General features: G+C 36.3%; 1 protein-coding gene across 3 annotated transcripts; it reads right to left on the reverse strand.

Moving 5' to 3' along the window:
- Positions 1-4: 4 nt before the first annotated feature.
- Positions 5-24021, reverse strand: LOC112030350 (uncharacterized). 3 transcript variants are annotated; one of them, XM_065764786.1, is made up of 4 exons: positions 23682-24020; positions 19535-19614; positions 19335-19393; positions 5-502 (listed from the first exon to the last, which is right to left on the reverse strand). In XM_065764786.1, the coding sequence occupies exons 1-4, from the start codon at positions 23970-23972 to the stop codon at positions 198-200; spliced, it is 735 nt and encodes a 244-aa protein (XP_065620858.1). In that variant the 5' UTR covers positions 23973-24020; the 3' UTR covers positions 5-197. The 3 variants fall into 3 exon arrangements, with proteins under 3 accessions (XP_065620858.1, XP_065620859.1, XP_065620857.1); XM_065764787.1 differs by lacking the exon at positions 5-502 and adding an exon at positions 16726-17348 and having other exon boundaries at positions 23682-24021; XM_065764785.1 differs by lacking the exon at positions 5-502 and adding an exon at positions 16726-17450 and having other exon boundaries at positions 23682-24021.
- Between the last annotated feature and the right edge of the window lie 1786 nt (positions 24022-25807).

The following is a 25807-nucleotide window of genomic DNA, read 5'->3' on the forward strand; positions in this document are numbered from 1 at the left end:
AAACTAACAATCAGAATTTTCAGCACTCATTAACATGAAATGAACTACAGAGTCTACACCACATCTTCCATTCAGTTGCTCAATATGCTACACTTTGACCAGATTCCGACACAATTTAAGTAATCTCAATTCCTATGCTGACTAATAAATCCTTGTCTTCTATCATCATATTAGCCAAGTTCCATTCCTTTGGCAGATCACAGAATAGGCATGTCTAATGCTTGCAACACATCCTTGATCTCAAAATCATGTGTTTCTTTGTTGAACCGTTCAACCAGCTTGTACCTCACATCATTCAAATAAAAAGATTGAGTGGTTTCCAACAGCCATTTTGCCTCTGTGTCACTAATCTTGCTTGTGAACACAACATCACCACGGATTAGCACCAAGTCCTTGCTTTCTGCAAATTCATTGTAATAAGAAACAGTAAAGTAAGGAGCTGATTGAGTTCCTCTTGCCTTGTAATCTTCAAGACCAGTGAAAAGTATGTGCGGCATCTGCACTGCAAGAAAAATTCAAATAAGCATTTTAACCATAACAAATACACTGAAGATCATCTTTGTTACTGATAATAAATTTTAGTGAGCTGTAAAAAGTTCGTTGCATGAAAAAGCACATCTATAGCCGTGGATGACTCATATGCTGCTCCGTGTCCCGTATTGAAATATTGCTTTTGTAAGAGTGTAAAAACATATAACATTCTTAAAAATCTTTTAAAAGCACTAGCTAAAACAGCCTTTTACAAGATATTAAACGTATTGTTTCAAATAGTATTCCTACCAGCCTACCAGGTTAACATAACACTAACAGGTTACCATAACCCTAACAGGTTACTTGAAATAGATTTTCTATAACAAAATTGTATAAAGAGAATAAAGAACTGGGGCTCAACCATTTCAGGAAATAGACCAATCTAGTTTGGGAAAGAACTTTTGAAACAGGATAGTAATGTTGAACGACCTTGTCAATTTAACTTTTTATTCTTTAATTGAATTAATTAGAAACATATCTCAGGGTATAAATTAGAATACTAGTAAGGCAAATGAAAAGCCTTGTCAATTGAAGACCTGAATAACAGGGCACTAGTCAATTGCAACAGGCACTTGCAGTACTCATAAGGACAAAGAAGATGAACTTAATTATTATGGAAAGTCTACTAAGGACCACAATAATTTTAAGTATAAAAAAAGGGTAAATTCAGTCCAATAGGATTCCTCCAAGAAGGAGAATACCAAGTCAAATATAGTGTCCATTTAGATCACGTCTGCACGTCTGCGTTTCTGCGTTTTTGCCTCTTTTTTTTTTCTTTTTTTTTTTTTTTGACCAGCGCCTCTTGCACCATTCATGGGACATGTACAGTGCATTAAGGCAAAACTACAATGTTTTCAGCAATGAACATTAACCCAAAAATTTTTTTTTTATTGTTTTCAGCAATAAATTTTCAGTTTTCAGCAAAATAAGCGATATCCAAACACATACATAAACTTCATTTAGCAGTTTAATATGTGTTGCTTACAGAAATGAATGTATTCTTCAATTTTTATTTATGTATTATGCCAAGAGCCTTTTGGCTCAATTGGTTGGCACCTCCTGATGTCTATGACATCCACAGCTTAAACCCCCCTCCCCAACTATCAAATTATCAAAAAAAAATCTTATTTATGTATTATAATTTTTCCTTAATCCCTAATCCCTGTCAGAATATTACTGTGCATACAACATTATCAAAAAAATATCTTATTTATGTATTATACTTTTTCCTTAATGCCTAAATCCCTATCAAGATATTAGTGTGCATACAACAGCAATAGTAGGAGAAGAATGAATTGACCATCAAATATTTTAGATTTTATTCCATTGGTTACTATTGAATGATGTAAACCCTCAAATAGATGCTTTGTATTTTTGAGTGATTCAAAGTAGATGGTTGAGTATATACCCATTACATTGATTCCAAAATCTATTGTAATTCCTTCTATATAACAATTTTTATTATTATTCTTTTAATAAGTATATAACAATTTTTATTAATAAAAAAAGACTGTGTCTCCAAAACTATTTGGTGCGGACATAAGATACAAGCCCCCAATTACACGCACGTATAGGAGAAAGAAGATGGCCCAACCTGTGGCCTTATGGCTAGGGCCTCTTAGTCATTGGGCTTGAGTTTCAGCAAGCCCAAATATTTAATAATTAGGGTTTCTTTAGGGTTTCTTTATGTTAGCTATTTAAACACTTTTTGGGATTATTGTAATACAGTTTTGATGATTATTAAAAAAAACGTGTGTTTTCTTTTACTGGTGCCGACTCCAGTTTGCTTGGTGCTGACTCCAAGCAACCCCTAGGTGCTGACTCTTAGGGGTTTATCTCTTATTCTATTGTTTTTGTGGTTGTCCTACGTCAGTTTTGGTATCAGAGCAAACTTCCGATCCATTCAATACAACCGTAGACAACCACGTGAAAGCCAAACTGTCAAAAGAGCAAACCAGCCAAGGATGACATTACCTTTCAAGTATTTGCCTCATGAAATCTTGAACAAGCCCCAACCAGCCCCTGCAATCCGCGTATATCCCGCAGCCCCACACGAGTTTTTCATCCCCAAGCCAACAGAGAAGTCAATGACACCTCCCAAGCCGGTGCCCGCCTCTGATCATAGAACCCACACCCACAAACCCAAAAAATAAATAAATAAATAAAAAAGGAGAAACCCACGCCAAGACCCATCGGCAACTTCGCTCCACCACCGCGGAGATTGCCCATTAGCCACCAAAACCCCCAGATCAGCACCTGGACGCCGCCGACACCCTCATCACCGTCGACCACCGCCGCGGAGGACGTCAACCACCGCCGTGTCCCGTGCCGCTGCTGTCTCTCCTGTCTTCGCGCCGCCACGTTCGTCGGCCTACTCCTTGTCTTCGCGCCGCCGTGTCCAGATTTCCTTCCTTCTTCTCCATCGCCGAGCGGGTTATGGTGCTTCAGTTCGTGGTTCTCATTCTTGTTCTTTTTTTTTTCTCTGTTCTGTGAACTTTGTTTTTTAAGTTCTTTCTTTTGAACTTCCTTTAGTCCGTGTATCTTATTACTTTTGCAACCAACAAAAAAAAAAAACAAAAAAAAAAAAAAAATTGTTACTATGATAGCCCACTGCATGTATTGGGCTTTTTAATTATTCATGCACAGGTACACTTGTCCAAGTAAGATCCAGTCATTTGAGGAGCCAAGCACGTGACTATCAAGTGCAGTTAGTTGGCCACTGACCAGGGTACAACTCTTACTTTCTTTTTGGTGGATTCAACTTTGTCTCATTGAAAAATATTATCTTTATATTTTTTATGTGCATGTCCCACCATATCCCACTGGCCTACCCATTTTGTGCTTGAGTTCGCTATTTTATTATTTGTGCTTTCTTTCAGTACCCATTCAAAAAAAAAAAAAAAAACCAATTCTTTGAAATATCTGATTCTCTTTATTAATTTTGGAGCTTATTGGAAATTGACTTTTATTTGGGCTATCTTTCAATATTGTGAATACTGTCACTACTTGACTGCAATTTATTCCTGTGAGTCATTGATCCAATCCCTACATACACTATTGCTTGACCTTAATTTTACATTGAGAATTGGTTACTTGAGTTTTTGTGAATCTCAATTGCATTCATATATATAGTGTGCATGCATCTACGTAGTGGTCGCATCATGTCAAACTCTGACATCAATCCACTTCCGAGTCTAGAACCTCCTTAGAGGAAACCATAGCTGAACTAGCAAAAAATGTCCAAAATTTAATGGATAGGGTTGGACAAATTGAGGCATCTCAACGGGAGACCATTAACCATGAAGGAGATAATATGCTTAGGCAACATAACTTCGGTTACTTTAATAGGGCTCCAAACTTTGAACCTGATCACTATAATCACAATGGCCCTAGGGATTTTGATGATAGGATGTTTAAGGACAAGATAGATGCGCCCACCTTTGATGGCTGCCTAGACCTATGGGTTTTCACTGATTGGTTGCGTCAAATGGAGAAATTCTTTGACTATTACCATTGGGCTGAAAACAAGAAAGTGAGGTATGCTAGGATGAAGTTAATTGGTAGAGCTGACCTTTTTTGGGAACTCCGCTCTAACTCCCAAGCTAGCAGATTCTCAAAAAAAAAAAAAAAAAAAAAAAACTCCCAAGCTAGCTTTGTTCTTTGTGCTCCATGGCCAAGACTCTTTCTCCTCCAATTTTCGCCCATTCTCTTGCTTGCTCATCTCCACCAATCTCATTAACTTAAATTTGTGAATATGTACCAGCAATACATGAGAAGACGTAGAAAACGACACCATTTTGGTTGTGGTATTGCTTGCGGCGTTTATATATATATGTGTGTGTGTGTGGAGAGAATCCTATGGGATTTTCTTGTTGAGTGTGTATGGAATGAATTAGGGTACAATTATGGATGAAGAGTTATTATATCATGCAATTTCTCTTTCATTATTTGTACTTTTGTAAAATTATTAATTTCTTTTTATTTTTTTTTTAACTTTCTTATCGGACGGTTGATATTAAAAATTAACTTTTTAATTTCAACCGTTAAAAAGTAGTGCATAGTACACCTTTCAATCCTGCAATTACCGTTTCTTTTCCTCTTTTTTTTGGTTATGCTTACTATAAATTATCACGTAAAATTGAGTAGTCATTCAAGACAATGCAGTGAAGCAAAGTGACAAGACATAAAAGAAAGCAAAACGTGTGACGGTGGGGAAGAAAAAAAAAACAATTTTAAGGACAAATATATGGACCACGTAGTTAACTTGGTAGGTGTGAATGTGAAACGTTCAAACTTTTTAAGTATTATATGTGACTACTCATTATTTCTACTTTTGTAAAGTTAATAGCATTTTCAATAAATAAAAAAAAAAAAAAAAAGTTGATAGCATTCAAGATGACTTTTTAAGTATTATATGTGACTACCCAATCCTGTCAACAAAAGGCAAGAATTAAACTTTGAATCAAAATTTTATGAAGTATAGAGTCCAAAGAGTAAAGCATGATGTGATGAGTCTAAATTTTTGTCAACTTTTTTTGTTCTATTATATACTCCACAAATAAAAATATGTTACATGTCCATCTATTTTATTAAATGCTAAATTTATGTATTCTATTATTTCTATTTTCGAAAATAAATAAATAAATAACCTATTATATTTAAGTAATTGAAATAATAGAATGCATAAATTTAGCATTTAATAAAATAGATAAATATGTGATACATTTTTATTTGTGGAGTATATAGTGTACAGAAAGAGTGAGATAAACGATTTAGACTCTGATGTGACTACTCAATTCTGTCAACAAAATCAAGTCTAAGGCTATAAAATGAATCAACGAAGAAGAAAAAAAAGCTTCTGTAGACCGAGCTAATTACCACTGTAAGGATGTGACTATACAATGACAATTAAAGGTTTGACATGAGAGAACACTTGCATTAGGGATATAAATACCTAGTCATTATATTAATTGAGAAAGGTGAAGAGAGGAAAAAGAAATGAAAGAGAACATAAAGAAACATGATTTTTTTAATTATTATTTGATAAAGTAATTTATATTATTTTAATAAGTTGTATATAAAAATAAAAATTGAGATGTTAAATGAGTTGTAAAATGAAATGGTAAAATAAATAAAGTAAGTTTTGATGTTAGATGAGATGTTGGTTAATAATTCTTTTAAAGAAAGTTTTTATGGAAAAAGAAAAAAAACAATTAAGAGGCTGTTTGATAATGTTGTTCCTAGTAACGTTGTTTATATTTTTTTAAAATACGTGTGAGTGAAAAAGTGTGTAATGTTATTTAAACACTGAAAACTATTGCTCAAAACACTTTACCAAACAACTATATTTTGACCATTTTTTTTTTATTTCTTATAAAAATAGTGTCAAAACTTTACTCCACACTAAAAAATATTATAATAGAATATATATAGATTTACAAGAGTATGCAGTCCATTGTTTCTATTTCGAAACCCTATGAAGTTATACCAATGCTAGAATAATAGGGCCGGACTACAGAGTAGGGGGCAAGTTGCCAAAATTATTTATCCTTAACTTTTTATCGTCATAGCATGTTTATCGTCAAAGCCTCCTTCAACAAAACATAAGGCAAAGAAGGGACGACAAGGTAAATTTTGAGTGTGAAGCGCGTTTATTGAGGGTTGGTGACTTCCGTCCTCATTCTTTTCACTTTCACATCTTCCATCCAAAGGATTCTGTATCCGGGATTCTCTGCTGATCTAGTACGTCGTCTCCCCTAAAATCAAACCCCCTAATCGCACAGCCAGCTACACCTATAAACCCAGGCTTTATCTCAAATCACCATAAATGCCTTCACTCCGCGTCTGGCGTTTGGCTTATATATGGAGCTCCCTTTGTTCTCCTCACCATCTTCATCATCCTCCTCCAACAAAGTTTTCCTGCATCTAAGGCCTCCAACGAAGTTCCTGCACAGGTAAGTGATTAATGTTTCTATTAAATTCAAGTTATTGAAATTTGTTCTTGGTTGCTTGTTGCTCTTGCTGTTCATATATGTGTAACTGTTAATCTTCACTCTGTGTTGCTCTGGGTTAGAACATTTTACCATTGTGGCTTAAGTATGTATGTTCATTAGATGACAGACACATTACGCAGCAAATGGCCTCCAGACTAAGAACAGCTGTTCATTTTAATATTATTAGAACAAAAACGTAAGAATAACCTTGTTAATGGGAGAATAAAGAAAGGCTGTGAGCCAAGTATCACCGCCGCGTTTAACCACTGAAGCGGAAAAACTATAGCTTCAAACAACTAAGAGGAAAACTGAAACGCTTCAAGCATCAATACAATTTGTTTTCCGAACTTATTGGCATAACCGGACTGGGATTCCCACCTAATACCAACTCTATGGCGTGGAGAATTGAAACGGAGGTGAGCTTCAAACGCCGTTCATTCTTTTAATTCGTCATGTAAACAATCCCGTGTCTCTAATCCCATGTATACCACATCTTGTCTGTTTCTAGTCGGACAGTAAGTACCACGAGTTTCGTAACAAGGGGCTTGACCACTGTGTGTTGCTAAGAGAGCTCTTCTCCACGGTTGCACAAACATTCTCTACACCTATAAACCCAGGCTTTATCTCAAATCACCATAAATGCCTTCACTCCGCGTCTGGCGTCTGGCTTATATATGGAGCTCCCTTTGTTCTCCTCACCATCTTCATTAACCTCCTCCAACAAAGTTTTCCTGCACCTAAGGTCTCCAACGAAGTTCCTGCACAGGTAAGTGATTAATGTTTCTGTTAAATTCAAGTTACTGAAATTTGTTCTTGGTTGCTTGTTACTCTTGCTGTTCATATATGTGTAACTGTTAATCTTCACTCTGTGTTGCTCTGGGTTAGAACATTTTACCATTGTGGCTTAAGTATGTATGTCCTATTAGATGACAGACACATTACGCAGCGAATGGCCTCCACACTTAGAACAACTGTTCATTTCAATATTATTAGAAGAAAAACGTAAGGATAACCTTGTTAATGGGAGAATAAAGAAAGGCTGTGAGCCAGGTATCACCGCCGCGTTTAACCACCGAAGCGGAAAAAACTATAGCTTCAAACAACTAAAAGGAAAACTGAAACGCTTCAAGCATCAATACAATTTGTTTTCCGAACTTATTGGCATAACCGACTGGGATTCCTTCCTAATACCAACTCTATGTCGTGGAGAATTGCAACGGAGGTGAGCTTCAAACGCCGTTTATTCTTTTAATTCGTCATGTAAACAATCTCGTGTCTCTAATCCCATTTATACCTAATCTTGTCTGTTTCTAGTCGGACCGTAAGTACCACGAGTTTCATAACAAGGGGCTCGACCACTGTGTGTTGCTAAGATAGCTCTTCTCCACGGTTGCACAAACATTCTCTACACCTATAAACCCAGGCTTTATCTCAAATCACCATAAATGCCTTTACTCCGCGTCTGGCATCTGGCTTATATATGGAGCTCCCTTTGTTCTCCTCACCATCTTTATCATCCTCCTCCAACAAAGTTTTCCTGCACCTAAGGTCTCCAACGAAGTTCCTGCACAGGTAAGTGATTAATGTTTCTGTTAAATTCAAGTTACTGAAATTTGTTCTTGGTTGCTTATTGCTCTTGCTGTTCATATATGTGTAACTGTTAATCTTCACTCTGTGTTGCTCTGGGTCAGAACATTTTACCATTGTGGCTTAAGTATGTATGTCCTATTAGATGACAGACACATTACACAGCGAATGGCCTCCACACTTAGAGCAGCTGTTCATTTTAATATTATTAGATGAAAAACGTAAGGATAACCTTGTTAATGGGAGAATAAAGAAAGACTGTGAGCCAGGTATCACCGTCGCGTTTAACCACCGAAGCGGAAAAAACTATAGCTTCAAACAACTAAGAGGAAAACAGAAACGCTTCAAGCATCAATACAATTTGTTTTCCGAACTTTTTGGCATAACCGGACTGGGATTCCCTCCTAATACCAACTCTATGACATGGAGAATTGCAACGGAGGTGAGCTTCAAACGCCGTTCATTCTTTTAATTCGTCATGTAAACAATCCCGTGTCTCTAATCCCATGTATACCACATCTTGTCTGTTTCTAGTCAGACAGTAAGTATCACGAGTGCCGTAACAAGGGGCTCGACCACTGTGTGTTGCTAAGAGAGCTCTTCTCCACGGTTGCACAAACATTCTCTACACCTATAAACCCAGGCTTTATCTCAAATCACCATAAATGCCTCCACTCCGCGTCTGGCGTTTGGCTTATATATGGAGCTCCCTTTGTTCTCCTCACCATCTTCATCATCCTCCTCCAACAAAGTTTTCCAGCACCTAAGGTCTCCAACGAAGTTCCTGCACAGATAAGTGATTAATGTTTCTGTTAAATTCAAGTTACTGAAATTTGTTCTTGGTTGCCTGTTGCTCTTGCTGTTCATATATGTGTAACTGTTAATCTTCACTCTGTGTTGCTCTGGGTTAGAACATTTTACCATTGTGGCTTAAGTATGTATGTCCTATTAGATGACAGACACATTACACAGCGAATGACCTCCACACTTAGAACAGCTGTTCATTTTAATATTATTTGAAGAAAAACAAAAGGATAACCTTGTTAATGGGAGAATAAAGAAAGGCTGTGAGCCAAGTATCACCGCCGCGTTTAACCACCGAAGCGGAAAAAACTATAGCTTTAAACAACTAAGAGGAAAACTGAAACGCTTCAAGCATCAATACAATTTGTTTTCCGAACTTGTTGGCATAACCGGACTGGGATTCCTTCCTAATACCAACTCTATGTCGTGGAGAATTGCAACGGAGGTGAGCTTCAAACGCCGTTTATTCATTTAATTCGTCATGTAAACAATCCCGTGTCTCTAATCCCATTTATACCTAATCTTGTCTGTTTCTAGTCGGACCGTAAGTACCACGAGTTTCATAACAAGGGGCTCGACCACTGTGTGTTGCTAAGAGAGCTCTTCTCCACGGTTGCACAAACATTCTCTACACCTATAAACCCAGGCTTTATCTCAAATCACCATAAATGCCTTCACTCCGCGTCTGGCATCTGGCTTATATATGGAGCTCCCTTTGTTCTCCTCACCATCTTCATCATCCTCCTCCAACAAAGTTTTCCTGCACCTAAGGTCTCCAACGAAGTTCCTGCACAGGTAAGTGATTAATGTTTCTGTTAAATTCAAGTTACTGAAATTTGTTCTTGGTTGCTTGTTGCTCTTGCTGTTCATATATGTGTAACTGTTAATCTTCACTCTGTGTTGCTCTGGGTTAGAACATTTTACCATTGTGGCTTAAGTATGTATGTCCTATTAGATGACAGACACATTACACAGCGAATGGCCTCCACACTTAGAGCAGCTGTTCATTTTAATATTATTAGATGAAAAATGTAAGGATAACCTTGTTAATGGGAGAATAAAGAAAGACTGTGAGCCAGGTATCACCGCCGCGTTTAACCACCGAAGCGGAAAAAACTATAGCTTCAAACAACTAAGAGGAAAACTGAAACGCTTCAAGCATCAATACAATTTGTTTTCCGTACTTATTGGCATAACCGAACAGGGATTCCTTCCTAATACCAACTCTATGGCGTGAAGAATTGCAACGGAGGTGAGCTTCAAACGCCGTTCATTCTTTTAATTTGTCATGTAAACAATCCCGTTTCTCTAATCCCATTTATACCACATCTTGTCTGTTTCTATTCGGACCGTAAGTACCACAAGTTTCGTAACAAGGGGCTCGACCACTGTGTGTTGCTAAGATAGCTCTTCTCCATGGTTGCTAAGATAGCTCTTCTCCATGGTTGCACAAACATTCTCTACACCTATAAACGCAGGCTTTATCTCAAATCACCATAAATGCATTCACTCTGCGTCTGGCGTCTGGCTTATATATGGAGCTCCCTTTGTTCTCCCCACCGTCTTCATCATCCTCCTCCAACAAAGTTTTCCTGCACCTAAGGTCTCCAACGAAGTTCCTGCACAGGTAAGTGATTAATGTTTCTGTTAAATTTAAGTTACTGAAATTTGTTCTTGGTTGCTTGTTGCTCTTGCTGTTCATATATGTGTAACTGTTAATCTTCACTCTGTGTTGCTCTGGGTTAGAACATTTTACCATTGTGGCTTAAGTATGTATGTCCGATTAGATGACAGACACATTACGCAGCGAATGGCCTCCACACTTAGAACAGCTGTTCATTTCAATATTATTAGAAGAAAAACGTAAGGATAACCTTGTTAATGGGAGAATAAAGAAAGGCCGTGAGCCAGGTATCACCGCCGCGTTTAACCACCGAAGCAGAAAAAACTATAGCTTCAAACAACTAAGAGGAAAACTGAAACGCTTCAAGCATCCATACAATTTGTTTTCCGAACTTATTGGCATAACCGGACTGGGATTCCCTCCTAATACCAACTCTATGGCGTGGAGAATTGCAACGGAGGTGAGCTTCAAACGCCGTTCATTCTTTTAATTCGTCATGTAAACAATCCCGTGTCTCTAATCCCATGTATACCACATCTTGTCTGTTTCTAGTCGGACAGTAAGTACCACGAGTTTCGTAACAAGGGGCTCGACCACTGTGTGTTGCTAAGAGAGCTCTTCTCCACGGTTGCACAAACATTCTCTACACCTATAAACCCAGGCTTTATCTCAAATCACCATAAATGCCTTCACTCCGCGTCTGGCGTCTGGCTTATATATGGAGCTCCCTTTGTTCTCCTCACCATCTTCATCATCCTCCTCCAACAAAGTTTTCCTGCACCTAAGGTCTCCAACGAAGTTCCTGCACAGGTAAGTGATTAATGTTTCTGTTAAATTCAAGTTACTGAAATTTGTTCTTGGTTGCTTGTTGCTCTTGCTGTTCATATATGTGTAACTGTTAATCTTCACTCTGTGTTGCTCTGGGTTAGAACATTTTACCATTGTGGCTTAAGTATGTATGTCCGATTAGATGACAGACACATTACGCAGCGAATGGCCTCCACACTTAGAACAGCTGTTCATTTCAATATTATTAGAAGAAAAACGTAAGGATAACCTTGTTAATGGGAGAATAAAGAAAGGCCGTGAGCCAGGTATCACCGCCGCGTTTAACCACCGAAGCAGAAAAAACTATAGCTTCAAACAACTAAGAGGAAAACTGAAACGCTTCAAGCATCCATACAATTTGTTTTCCGAACTTATTGGCATAACCGGACTGGGATTCCCTCCTAATACCAACTCTATGGCGTGGAGAATTGCAACGGAGGTGAGCTTCAAACGCCGTTCATTCTTTTAATTCGTCATGTAAACAATCCCGTGTCTTTAATCCCATGTATACCACATCTTGTCTGTTTCTAGTCGGACAGTAAGTACCACGAGTTTCGTAACAAGGGGCTCGACCACTGTGTGTTGCTAAGAGAGCTCTTCTCCACGGTTGCACAAACATTCTCTACACCTATAAACCCAGGCTTTATCTCAAATCACCATAAATGCCTTCACTCCGCCTCTGGCGTCTGGCTTATATATGGAGCTCCCTTTGTTCTCCTCACCATCTTCATCATCCTCCTCCAACAAAGTTTTCCTGCACCTAAGGTCTCCAACGAAGTTCCTGCACAGGTAAGTGATTAATGTTTCTGTTAAATTCAAGTTACTGAAATTTGTTCTTGGTTGCTTGTTGCTCTTGCTATTCATATATGTGTAATTTTTAATCTTCATTCTGTGTTGCTTTGGGTTAGAACATTTTACCATTGTGGCTTAAGTATGTATGTCCTATTAGATGACAGACACATTACGCAGCGAATGGCCTCCACACTTAGAACAGCTGTTCATTTTAATATTATTAGAAGAAAAACGTATGGATAACCTTGTTAATGGGAGAATAAAGAAAGGCTGTGAGCCAGGTATCATCGCTGCGTTTAACCACCGAAGCGGAAAAAACTATAGCTTCAAACAACTAAGAGGAAAACTGAAACGCTTCAAGCATCAATACAATTTGTTTTCCGAACTTATTGGCATAACCGGACTGGGATTCCCTCCTAATACCAACTCTATGGCGTGGAGAATTGCAACGGAGGTGAGCTTCAAATGCCGTTCATTCTTTTAATTCGTCATGTAAACAATCCCGTGTCTCTAATCCCATGTATACCACATCTTGTCTGTTTCTAGTCGGACAGTAAGTACCACGAGTTTCGTAACAAGGGGCTCGACCACTGTGTGTTGCTAAGAGAGCTCTTCTCCACGGTTGCATAAACATTCTCTACACCTATAAACCCAGGCTTTATGTCAAATCACCATAAATGCCTTCACTCCGCGTCTGGCGTCTGGCTTATATATGGAGCTCCCTTTGTTCTCCTCACCATCCTCATCATCCTTCTCCAACAAAGTTTTCCTGCACCTAAGGTCTCCAACGAAGTTCCTGCACAGGTAAGTGATTAATGTTTCTATTAAATTCAAGTTACTGAAATTTGTTCTTGGTTGCTTGGTTCTCTTGCTGTTCATATATGTGTAACTGTTAATCTTCACTCTGTGTTGCTCTGGGTTAGAACATTTTACCATTGTGGCTTAAGTATGTATGTTCATTAGATGACAGACACATTACGCAGCGAATGGCCTCCACACTTAGAACAGCTGTTCATTTTAATATTATTAGATGAAAAACGTAAGGATAACCTTGTTAATGGGAGAATAAAGAAAGGCTGTGAGCCAGGTATCACTGCCGCGTTTAACCACCGAAGCGGAAAAAACTATAGTTTCAAACAACTAAGAGGAAAACTGAAACGCTTCAAGCATCAATACAATTTGTTTTCCGAACTTATTGGCATAACCGGATTGGGATTCCCTCCTAATACCAACTCTATGGCGTGGAGAATTGCGACGGAGGTGAGCTTCAAACGCCGTTCATTCTTTTAATTCGTCATGTAAACAATCCCGTGTCTCTAATCCCATGTATACGACATCTTGTCTGTTTCTAATCGGACAGTAAGTACCACGAGTTTCATAACAAGGGGCTCGACCACTGTGTGTTGCTAAGAGAGCTTTCTCCACGGTTGCACAAACATTCTCTACTCCTATAAACCCAGGCTTTTTCTCAAATCACCATAAATGCCTTCACTCCGCGTTTGGTGTCTGGCTTATATATGGAGCTCCCTTTGTTCTCCTCACCATCTTCATCATCCTCCTCCAACAAAGTTTTCCTGCACCTAAGGTCTCCAACGAAGTTCCTGCACAGGTAAGTGATTAATGTTTCTGTTAAATTCAAGTTACTGAAATTTGTTCTTGGTTGCTTGTTGCTCTTGCTGTTCATATATGTGTAACTATTAATCTTCACTCTGTGTTGCTCTGGGTTATAACATTTTACCATTGTAGCTTAAGTATGTATGTCCTATTAGATGACAGACACATTACGCAGCGAATGGCCTCCACACTTAGAACAGCTGTTCATTTTATTATTATTAGAAGAAAAATGTAAGGATAATCTTGTTAATGGGAGAATAAAGAAAGGCTGTGAGCCAGGTATCGCCGCCGCGTTTAACCACCGAAACGGAAAAAACTATAGCTTCAAACAACTAAGAGGAAAACTGAAACGCTTCAAGCATCAATACAATTTGTTTTCCGAACTTGTTGGCATAACCGGACTGGGATTCCCTCCTAATACCAACTCTATGGCGTGGAGAATTGCAACTGAGGTGAGCTTCAAACGCCATTCATTCTTTTAATTCGTCATGTAAACAATCCCGTGTCTCTAATCCCATGTGTACCACATCTTGTCTGTTTCTAGTCGGACAGTAAGTACCACGAGTTTCGTAACAAGTGGCTCGACCACTGTGTGTTGCTAAGAGAGCTCTTCTCCATGGTTGCACAAACATTCTCTACATCCTCTGCCCTACACTTTGCAGATGATGTTCACGAGGAAGGCAGCAACCCAAGTGGGAACCAGCTAGCTGCCCAAAACACCTCTTCTGGGAAAAAGAGGAAAACTAAGTCCTTTGCCCCGACGGTCGAATCTGCACCACATTTTGACTCATCGATGATAGTGGCCACGAAAATGTTGCTCTCTATAGACGGTCTTGATTCAACAATCAAGTTCATGGCCTTTGAGGAATTACGGGATCCCGTATGGAGGCAAGCCTTCGTCACCATGGATGCACTCACACGATCGGAATGGATTCGAGTTCACTCTAGGGACAAAGGAAAAATTATGTTATTATATTTGAATATGTATGTTAATGACAGTACTATTTGTTATTTTGTCATGTTTATTTTATGTTATTATATTTGAATATGTATGTTAATGACAGTACTATTTGGTGTTTTGTTATGTTTATTACCTTTTCTTATTACAAATAGTATGTGTTGCTTACTTATTATTGTATAAAAAAACTTGTGACTTATCTTTTAATGCACTATATTTGCAAATTGTAAGCCCCTCCCCTTTTTCTTTTGTTCTTTATTTATTTCTTTGAAGTGTGGTGTTGGGTTTTTTTTGTTTGATTAGAAAGGTTTAGGATTGGTGGTTTACTGTTCCCAGCTATTATAGTATTCTGGGTTTTGAGCACCAAATCAAATTTTAGGGCTTTTGCTTAAAAGAAAGGAAAAAAATTGAAACTTGTTTGGTGCTTGTATTGACTCAGAATGTTACTTTTTGTATCTCATTGAAAGTGTAAGTTTTGGATTTGGGGTGGACAACTTAAGTGAATTTCTGTTTAAGGTGGAAAAAATGTATTCAAAATTGAGAATTTTGGCCAAAATTTTGTGTCGTTATTTTTCATTGTCTATGCTTATTAAGTTAGTAAATTTTTTGTAGAAATAGTTGGAAGTTTGAGATTCCTTTCTAGATAGCAGTTTAATGAAATGGTGGAGTTTTGGGAATATCCTAGTTTCTGTAGTTGTGTCTTTCTGCTACCTTTGCCTGTGATATCTAAATTCTTACCATATCTTTATAATAAACCTATCAAGTGAATGCACACATGATATAATCTTTCTAGTTGGTGATTTTTAAATTCCTTTATATGGATTTCGTTCTCTTAGATTCAATGCTGTTTGTTTCTGTAAAAGATAGTAGAGAATAACAAATGACCGAGGGTGGGATGGAGAGCTATAACTAATTGGAATAAATGAATTTACCAAGATAGAATAAGTAACCGATTTTATGCACTCCACCCATGTGGGATGAAAACCCATTTTTTCCATTATCTTCTTCAAGAACTCTTACTCCAGTCTGTTATAAGCCTTACTCATATCTAATTTCAGAGCCACATGTCCCAATTTGCCGTATGTCCCCATTTGATAAGTTGAAACCTCTTGTTGACAAAAAGGTTTCAAAATGTTTAAAATGAGTTTTACTTTTATCATTTTTTAAAAATTATTTTACAATCTATATTCACCATAATTTGAATAGAGGATAATATCTTTCATTGTGTAAAGTGGAAAATATCATCTAATTTGCATTTTTTTTTTTTTGATAAGTAATTTGCATTCTTTTATATGAATTGGAAAGCGTTGATACGAATATGCTTTTCTGTGTATTTTTTTTTTAACTAACATAGTGTGGATACTTATTTTGGACTGTAATTTCTGAACCTTGTCAAGACTATAAACAACTTGGAGGTTAGAGTGAATGAACTTGTAGAAGCTAGTGATTCCAAGGATAAGATGAGATGCACTTCTACAAGAAAAATGCCATGACTTATTGTGCAGCTTCCCATAACCAAGTTGTGGTATGTAATAACTGTTCCCTCCCTCCTCCTGTTTGGGATACTTGAAAGTTTGGATATTGATCTTTTGTCGGTTGAATTAAAGTTATTTTTTATCGAAGGAAAAAAATAAGTAACAAGTTCAGATAAATTTTACTAAGATTAACAACCCTTCTCATAATTTTAATAACATTAAAAACATCAGAATTGTAGCCTTTTACTTTTTGTATATTTTTCCTTATTTGGGATTTCTTCCCTCTTTTTTCTTTGTCGAGCAGATAGAGTATCCAAGTCTCCTCATAAAACCTTGACTGAACTAGGCAGAATCTCTATGCGTATTTGCATTTGCTTAAGAACAAATGAGATCGTTGAATCTTTGCTCCAATGACATGAGACTCAAATAAGAAATCCAGTCGATGTTCAACTGAGCTTTTATAACATCGAGTAGATGACAGATTATTGATTAATACAACATCACTTTAAAGCACAAGAATTATGGACCGCTAAAACACAGTCAAACGTAGAATACATATTGCTTTGAACTACTATTTTGAATGTATAACGTGAAAATGTCTTAAAACTTTGCCTTCTATTTGTTCTAAAAATGCAACATATTATTTCCCAAAACCAAAAAAGGGAAAACAAAATCAACTCTAGAATTCCGGAGTGTCTAAAATAGTAGTTATTCCATTTGGGAAAAAAAGGAAACTAACAATCAGAATTTTCAGCACACATTAACATGAAATGAACTACACAACTTCCATTCAGTTGCTCTATGCTACACTTTGACCAGATTCTGACGAGAACAATTCCTGATAATGTCTTTGTCGCAATTTAAGTAATCTCAATTCCTATGTTGACTAAATCCTTGTCTTCCACCATCATATTAGCCAAGTTTTATTCTTTTGGCAGATCACAGAATAGGCATGTCTAATGCTTGCAACAAATCCTTGAACTCAAAATTATGTGTTTCTTTGTTGAACCGTTCAACCAGCTTGTACCTCACATCATTCAAATAAAAAGATTGGGTCGTTTCCAACAGCCATTTTGCCTCTTTGTCACTAATCTTGCTTGTGAACACAACATCACCACGGATCAGCACCAAGTCCTTGCTTTCTGCAAATTCATTGTAATAAGATACAGTAAAGTAAGGAGCTGATTGAGTTCCTCTTGCCTTGTAATCTTCAAGACCAGTGAAAAGTATGTGCGGAATCTGCACTGCAAGAAAAGTTCCATTTTAACCATAGCAAATACACTGAAGATCATCTTTGTTACTGATAATAAGTTGTAGTGAGCTGTAAAAAGTTCATTACATGAAAAAGCACATCTATAGCCGTGGATGACTCATATGCTGCTCCCTGTCCCGTATTGAAATATTGCTTTTGTAAGAGTGTAAAAACATATAACATAAATCTTTTGAAAGCACTAGCTAAAATAGCCTTTTACAAGATATTAAATGTATTGTTTCAAGTAGTACTCCTACCAGGTTAACATAACCCTAACAGGTTACTTGAAATAGATTTTCTAGAACAAAATTGTAAAAAGAGAATAAAGAACTGGGGCTCAACCATTTCAGGAGATAGACCAATCTAGTTTGGGAAAGAACTTTTGAAACAGGATAGTAATGTTGAACAGTCTTGTCAATTTAAATTTTTACTCTTTAATTGAATTAATTAGAAACATATCTCAGGGTATACATTAGAATACTGGTAAGGCAGTTGAAAAGTCTTGTCAATTGAAGACCTGAATAACAGGGCACTAGGCAATTGCAACAGGAACTTGCAGTATTCATTAGTACAAAGAAGATGAATTTAGTTATTATAGAAAGTCTACTAAGGACCACAATAATTTGAAGAATAAAAAAAGGATAAATTCAGTCCAATAGGATTCCTCCAAGAAGGAGAATACCAAGTCAAATATAAACTTCATTTAGCAGTTTAATATGTGTTGCTTACAGAATGGAATGTATTCTTCAATTCTTATTTATGTATCATGCCAAGAGCCTTTTGGCTCAATTGGTTGGCACCTCCTGATGTCTATGACATCCATGGCTTAAACCAACACCCCCCCCCCCCTCTCCCCAACTATCAAATTATCAAAAAAAAAAAAATCTTATTTATGTAATGATGAGGGAGACACAAGAAGATTATTATTTAGTATTATTTATGTTTGCAAGCCCATTGTATTTTTATGTTTTAGGTCCTATTAGTTTATTGGGCTTTTAGTTATTGGGCTTTTAGTATTTTAATTTAGAAGTAAGGTTATTTTTGTAATAAGGCAATTAGGGTTTCCTAGCCAATTAGAACTAGGGTTTAGCAATCCTTTATAAGCAACTTATTGTACTCCTTGAAGAGATAGCTAATATTTTTGATGAATAAAAACAATGGCCGTTTGGTCTTTCTTTGGTCTGGTGCTGACTCCAGGTCTACCCTAGGTGCTGACTCCTAGTGGTTTTCCCGCTTGATGCTGACTCCAAGCAAGGCCTAGGTGCTGACTCCTAGGTCATATCCCTTTATTTTTCTGTTATTTCAGTTTTGTTCTGGTTGTCCTGCGTCACTATTTGTGTTATGATATCAACTGTAAATTGAAACACATTCAGCTCAAGCTTTAATAGATAATGCTTTTGTTTTGTTCTGCAACAAAGACCTTGCCAATGCATTTTTCTCCTTTGAACGTTCCATTGCATAGGCTTCAGCTAATGTGTAGAAAACATCAAAAAAAGAGAATAGATACTTTTAATATATTAATGATCATAAACAAACACAAGCTTGTTTGAGTTTGGTGGCAGCCTCTATTTGGGTTTGCACACTTGCATGTGTTACAGCTCCTAGTCAAATGTATACATGATTTGCTAGCAAATAAATACTATTACATTTCATAACTAAATAGACCAGTAAATTAGTAATTTGCACCAGCACAAAGGTAAAGGAAAATCTGATGATGTGATTAATTATCTTAATTAATATCCAGGGTTATATTTTATAAGAATTTCCAGGATTAGATTACTCCACCAACAAACGCTAAATGAAATTTGCTCAGCACATATACAAAGCTTAATAAAAACACCATATGTGATATAAAGCCAATAGTTAAAAACCAAACCTTGAGCAAACATTGTTGTGTAACCACTTCCTCTCCACAAAGGAATAACAAAATATCGGCTGCAAAAAAAAGACAGAAGTATGGATAGCAAAATATGGAGAGAAAATATGCATACGGTACAAACATCAATATCTTTTTTGTTTCCAATAAGTATTTAATAAAAGGTGCAAAGGGAAACAAGCATCATCTAAATGAATTACCAATCAGCTGCTCTTTGCTCCAACAAGTAATAAAGCTTTGCTTTCATAGATGCACCAATATGGCCTCTTCCCAAGTGATACTGACAAATGAAACTATAATTTTGGTTCAAAATAGTGAAGGAAATTCAATTCACTCATAAAGATTCTAGTTTCCATAGAAACCTTAACCTTCTCAAATATATAGTCCCAGGCTACAGATTCTCTAAACAATCATTGAAGAGGTTGATAGTACAAAAGAACTCCTCATATGCCAATTAGTTGTCCAAGGAAATTAAGCTCATTCCATAAACCGCATTCTAAAGTTTGGCCAACAAATTTAGAAAGGCCATAAACTTGGAATGGATCATGAAAATACACTTCATTTAGCAAAGGCCTGTCCTCTCACAAGAAGCAAAAAAGTTCTTGGGGTTTCACAAAATGCATATTATTATGACCAAAAATAAGGTAATTACATCAAAGAAGAGAGAGTAAACTGACAGCAGAAATCATTTATCACATTCTCTTAGAAAAACCCAAAGAAGCATACGCTAATTTAGATGGAAATCAACCCATGTAAAAAGCTACACCAAGTACAATCTTTTACTTCAATTTCCTTCACAATCAGATGCAGTTAATGTGGACACAGAATTTTCATGTTTCTTAGAAACAAAGAGCACAAGTCAATGAGCTGAAATTTTAAAATTCACCTAATTGAGTAAAACGTAGTTTTAGCTTCATCAATGAAATAACAATCACTAATTTACCACACTAAATGTTGATTACTCTGCAAAAAAATTTATTCAATTTAGTTTGTGGAAATAATTAAATATTTTTCATTCACTCAAGCAATAATATTTATATTAATCTTAACAATTTACATTACTCTCTTTTTAATGACACGTAATATAATTGAATCTATTTCTTCAAAGATTATAACACATAATGACTATTATACGTAGACCATAAAATAATCTCTTACAAAATATTTGAAAACGAACCTATAAGTAACATACCCACACATTGCATCAACTAGTTCATATATGCCTCTATGTTCTAACCTAAAACTTTAAAATTGGGTTCCTAAGACAAGGATCTAATGTGGTGATAAGGTGTAAAGTGAAAAAGATTTGAAGTAGACCCCATGCATTGAAATCACACCATTTTTCTCTTCACAAGGTTACTGATCAATTTAGTTGTTGACTATTTGAGTAAATGTGAAGTTGACCTTAACAGCATTCGTAATGGCAATTTGGATCACTCTTCCTTGCACACTGCCAATAAGATGGTCAAATAAAGAAAATCTACTCTAAGACAAGAAATGCATTTTTCAAATATCCGCCTTCCTTTCTTAAGGATCTTCCTTTGCCAGAGCAGCAACTGATCATTTTTGTTTCTCATTGGTACTATTCCAATTTTCCATACATGGAAAGAACTTGCGTCTTCTTTTATGTTTCAGTGCTATTAGCACAACATTTCAGTGCCTGCTTAACCGTATCTTTAATAAACTTAACAAATGAATATGCCCTTCTTGCTTTCAAGTCCCATATCTCATTTGAACCTGAAAATCCCTTGTCACATAACTGATCTACCACAACATACTTTTGCAACTGGATGGGAGTCACTTTTAGTGCTTGGTACCAAAGAGTCATAGCTTTGAATCTTCCTAACATCGGTCTAACTCACACCATTCCTCCTTACATTCTCTCATTCTTAGTTTCTATCAACTTCAATGGCAACAACTTTAGTGGCCCATTGCTTGATGAACCAAGTCATTTGCATAGATTAAAAAGCTCATTAATTTGCAGTACAGCAATTTTAGTGGATTTTTTCCAACATGGCTTGGAACGTTATCTAGGCCATGATACATACTTCTTGAAGACAATGGCTTCATAGGTAGAATCCCACCTTCCCTCTCCAACATCTCAAACCTTGAGACATTGAGTCTAAGCACTAATGACATATACCAGAGGAAATTTGTTATCTTCAGTACCTGAAGATAATATACCTGGATAATAAGCAGCTCGTGGATTCCATACCATCCACTATTTTCAATACCTCCTCATTGCAAAGCATCATTTCATAAATAACAGCTTAAATGGTAACCTTCCAATTGATATGTGCTATCACCTTCCATTTCTACAATGCCTTTACCTTTCTTTCAACAAATTAGCTGGACAGATTCCTTCCCATTTATACAAAGGCAGGAAGCTTCAAATTCTATTGCTTGTCTTCAAATAAGTTTACAGAGGCATACCAAGAGAAATTGACAACATTACCATGCTTGAGAGGTTGTCCCTTGGCCTAAATAATTTGGGGATTTGGGAACATAGCTATGTTTGAGGGTTAGTTGGAATGTGACAATCCTACTCATTTTTTGTTTTCCCATCAACATAATACTAAAAATTAATCTATGTTAGTTGCATCTTCTAAATTGTTCCATTTTAATTCTATATGTCTAATGTTTAGCTACTCTAAAGGTGAAATTCCTGAAGAGATTGGGAACCTACTCAGTTAGGAGATATTGAGATTACAAAATAATGAACTAACAGGATTTTTACCTTCTTCCATCTTCAACACATCTTCTGCGAAATATCTAATTCTCAGAAACAATGATCTATATGGTAGTCTCCCAACAGATATATGTTATCATCCTTCTGTATTCGAGGTACTTTATCTCACCAATAATAAATTTTCTGGAACCATACCTATAAAAATCGGGAATTGCACTTCGCTACAAAAGTTGGACCTTGGTGAAAACAACTTGACAGGTAACATTTTGCATTTCCTTTTGTTAGGAGTTCATATAATATCATGTTAAATTGGAAGTACTCTTGATATGTTTATAACAAGTCATTCAGCCAAAAAACAAAGTTTATAACAATTCAGTTTATAATTGAGGAAAATGCGCACATTCAACCTGCACCAATTATATGATTGTACCTGTAGGTAGTCTTGGTGCAATATGAGCCAAGATTGAGCCATTCAAGTAAAATTTTATCAGGCAGATTTATGAACCTCTGTTTTTGGATGTTAACCACTTTGGCAGGTAATATGCCAGAAAGGAAATTGGATTTCTTTCCAATTTAAGCAACTTGAAATTGAGCAACAACAAACTTACAGGCTACATGCCTCCGACCCTCTTTAGCATTTCAACAACAGAGTCCATTTCACTGGTATCAAATCACCTTTTGGGTAGTCTTCCTACAGACATAGCCAGGCATTTCACTTCCCAATCTTAGAGAAGTAAATTTAGGAGAAAATAAAGCTTGGTGGAAATCTTCGAAGTTTTATCACTAAAAATTCATAAGTTACACTTCTAAATATTAGGGGGCAACTTATTCACTGGTTATGTACCAAAGAACTTTGGTAATTAGGGACAACTCCAATTGCTCAAGTTGGAGTATAATAACTTGACTAGTGAACCTTTTCCAGAATCTAGCTTTATTGATTCTCTGGTGCTTTACCCAAATTTTCTCATTAAACAAACTGTTGTACCAGCCTCTACCATTTTCATTATTTCTTCCATTTCAATAGCTAAAAACTTAAAATTGCAGCTTTGAAGAAAAAAAAAATCCACTAAAAATTACATCTTCGAAATTCTTTTATCTTTTCCAATGTTTCCTAACCAACCAAATAGATCTATGACAATTTAACCTCAAGAGCCCAAAAAAAAAAAAATCCATCTACTTTCGCAAACTTTCTCACCAACCAAATAGAAACAGAGTGAAACAAAATAAAAAAAATCAGCTTCAAGATTCTAAGCAACCAAACAGAGCTATCAGCTAAGTACAAATAAATTACATTTACTTTCCCACACTTTCTCTATAACCAAACAGAAACAGAAATAACCGAGAACGTTCTGAGTGCGAGTGGCTCTGATAATAATCACATTCCTTTTGCAAGCAAGGTCAGCAAATATGCAGACAAATAAACATACACCTATAGTACCCATATTGATAGTAAATTTCATCTGCCAAGAATTCATCTCAAATTCAATTCGTTCTCACTTCTACAATTCCACAAAGCTAGTCAATCACACAAAGCGATCAAAGATATTCATGCAATCAACCAAACAAAACCCATTTAAAGAAAAAAACAAGAAAATCACATCAACTAAGATTCATAGGCAGAATAGAATAAAAAATTGAGAGTTTTTGTGAGACATTACATCATCCCAGGCGGAAGCAATGTCCTCAGGCGAGCGATCCTTCACTCTTTGAATATCCATAATAGAGTCCAACGGCTTGTGCTGTAATGGCGAGAACCCAGTGGCAAAGCTTGAAGTTCTACAAAAACCAAGCGAACCCCATCTCACGAAATCGCCAGGGATCACTCTCTGTTGCAGTTTTTGAAGATTTGGTTGCGAAGAGAAGGCGGTGAATGAATGTTTTGGGACAACATAGGCTGAGGAAACATGGCTCAGTGTCTTTGAAATTCTTGATGACAAACGTTGCAGCATTGTCAAAATGTAAAATTGATAAAAAGGACCAGAAGCTTTTGACTGTAGAGTATATATGGTTATACTTATAGCAAGGTTAGATGTACATTGTATAGAAACTTTAACTGTAGTGTACGTATATGGTTATACCAAGGTCAGATGTACATTGTAGTTTTATTGAAAATTTAATATAAAAAATAACTATATTTTACCCAAAATAATAAATAAATATAAAATTTATTTTTGGGAATATGAAAAAAAAAAAAAAAAAAATGGTAATTACACTCACCTCCCTTTGAGGAATGACACTCCACGTAAACCTAAAACAAAAAACAAAACAAAACAAAAAACAAAAAATATTTTCCCCCTTGACATTCATTTAACCAAAATATGAAATGTAATAAATATGGAGAGCAAAAAATAAAAAGTAATCTACTAGTTAGTAATTGTCATAGTTATTGCAACAAGTTTCAAAGATAAATAATTTAAAATGATTATTTCAAGGCCACTACCAATAATTAATGGTGAGTGTCATTCCTCCAAACTTTTGAGAAGGAGAATGTAATTACTCATTTTCCTTAAGGTAGAAGTTAGAGAGGAAAATGGGAGTTAGGGATGGCAATAAGGCGGACTGGGGCTGAAGGACGAGGTCTTCACCCCTGCCTTGTATGGTTCTTTTATCTTGCCCCATTCTCACTTCACCTGTATGACAAGAAAAATTTTCTTACCCCATTCTTGCCCCTTAAAGGGTCTCGTAAAGCCTCAACCCACCTTGTAAAACTCTATTTTTTGTTAATTTGTCCTACAACTATTACAATTTTTTAATAAAATATGTGTTTATTAATAAAAATATACTCGAAATTACAACTACATTTATCCCATCAAATCAAACTATTTTTTAGCAAAAACTGAGTAATATTATCCAAGTGTTTAGCAAGACAATATCATAGAAAAAAAATCTCATTAAAAAAAAAATCCCCAAAATAGAGCCAAAGAGCCACGTCAAGTAGAATAAAATAAACTAATATTAATATGTTAGTTTAAATAGTAGGGTTTTAGGATATAAAAAATTTACAATTATAATATTTATCAACGCAGAGGAAGGTGGGTCTTAAAAAACTAAACCCATTCCCACCTTGCCCCACTCCATGGTGCAGGGTTAAAATCTCACCTCATCCCCACCCCCACCACCTTTGCGGTGCGGGAAAAACCCGCACAAGGTGAAGCGGGGAGGGGTGGGTTAAGTGAGGCGAGACAAAATTTTCATCTCTAATGGACTGATGGGGTTCGATTTGGGATGTCCAATTCCATCTATCCCGTTAAAGCCAGAATGTGACGGGGAGGAATGGGTCATGGTGGGGCGGGTCAAATGTATTTTGACATCCTTAACATAGAGATGAAAGAGTTAAGAAGAGATGAAAGAGTTAAGGGGAGAGAATCTAGAGAGTGCAATTGAGAGAAAAATAAATTATTTTAGTGATTTGTAGTAGAATATGAAAAAAAAAAAAAAAAAAAAGAGTAAATGATAAGTATTAAAAAATTAAAAAATGATGTGCCAGATATGGTGATGAGGACAGTACAGCAACCCTCGTGCAAATGTCCCAAGCTGATTAGAATTGCAACTAATTCTAATAGATATTTGGCATGGATTTGGAACAGTATGTAATTAAGTCCATAATTATAAATTTGGTTCGACCATCAATACTCCAGAGCTTTGTGCCTCTGTAATTTTGGGCAAGACTCGTTTTTGCTGGAAGCAAAATTTAATATCCCTTAAACACTATTCCAATTGTAGGTGCACTTGTTCTAGTTCTTTGAAACCACACTTAAAAAAAAAAAAAAAAAAAAAAAAAAAA

Source organism: Quercus suber, unplaced genomic scaffold (genome assembly GCF_002906115.3).
Source record: "Quercus suber isolate HL8 unplaced genomic scaffold, Cork oak 2.0 scaffold_584, whole genome shotgun sequence".
Classification (NCBI taxonomy): domain Eukaryota; kingdom Viridiplantae; phylum Streptophyta; class Magnoliopsida; order Fagales; family Fagaceae; genus Quercus; species Quercus suber.

Excerpts from the sequence above, each read along its gene's own strand:
- LOC112030350 (XM_065764786.1), bottom strand. The coding sequence starts at position 23,972 with ATGCTGCAACGTTTGTCATCAAGAATTTCAAAGACACTGAGCCATGTT. Across the intron at positions 19,394-19,534 it reads GAGCAAAGAGCAGCTGATTG|CCGATATTTTGTTATTCCTT; the intron begins GTAATTCATTTA and ends TTTTTTTTGCAG. Across the intron at positions 503-19,334 it reads CACAACAATGTTTGCTCAAG|TGCAGATGCCGCACATACTT; the intron begins GTTTGGTTTTTA and ends TTTTTCTTGCAG.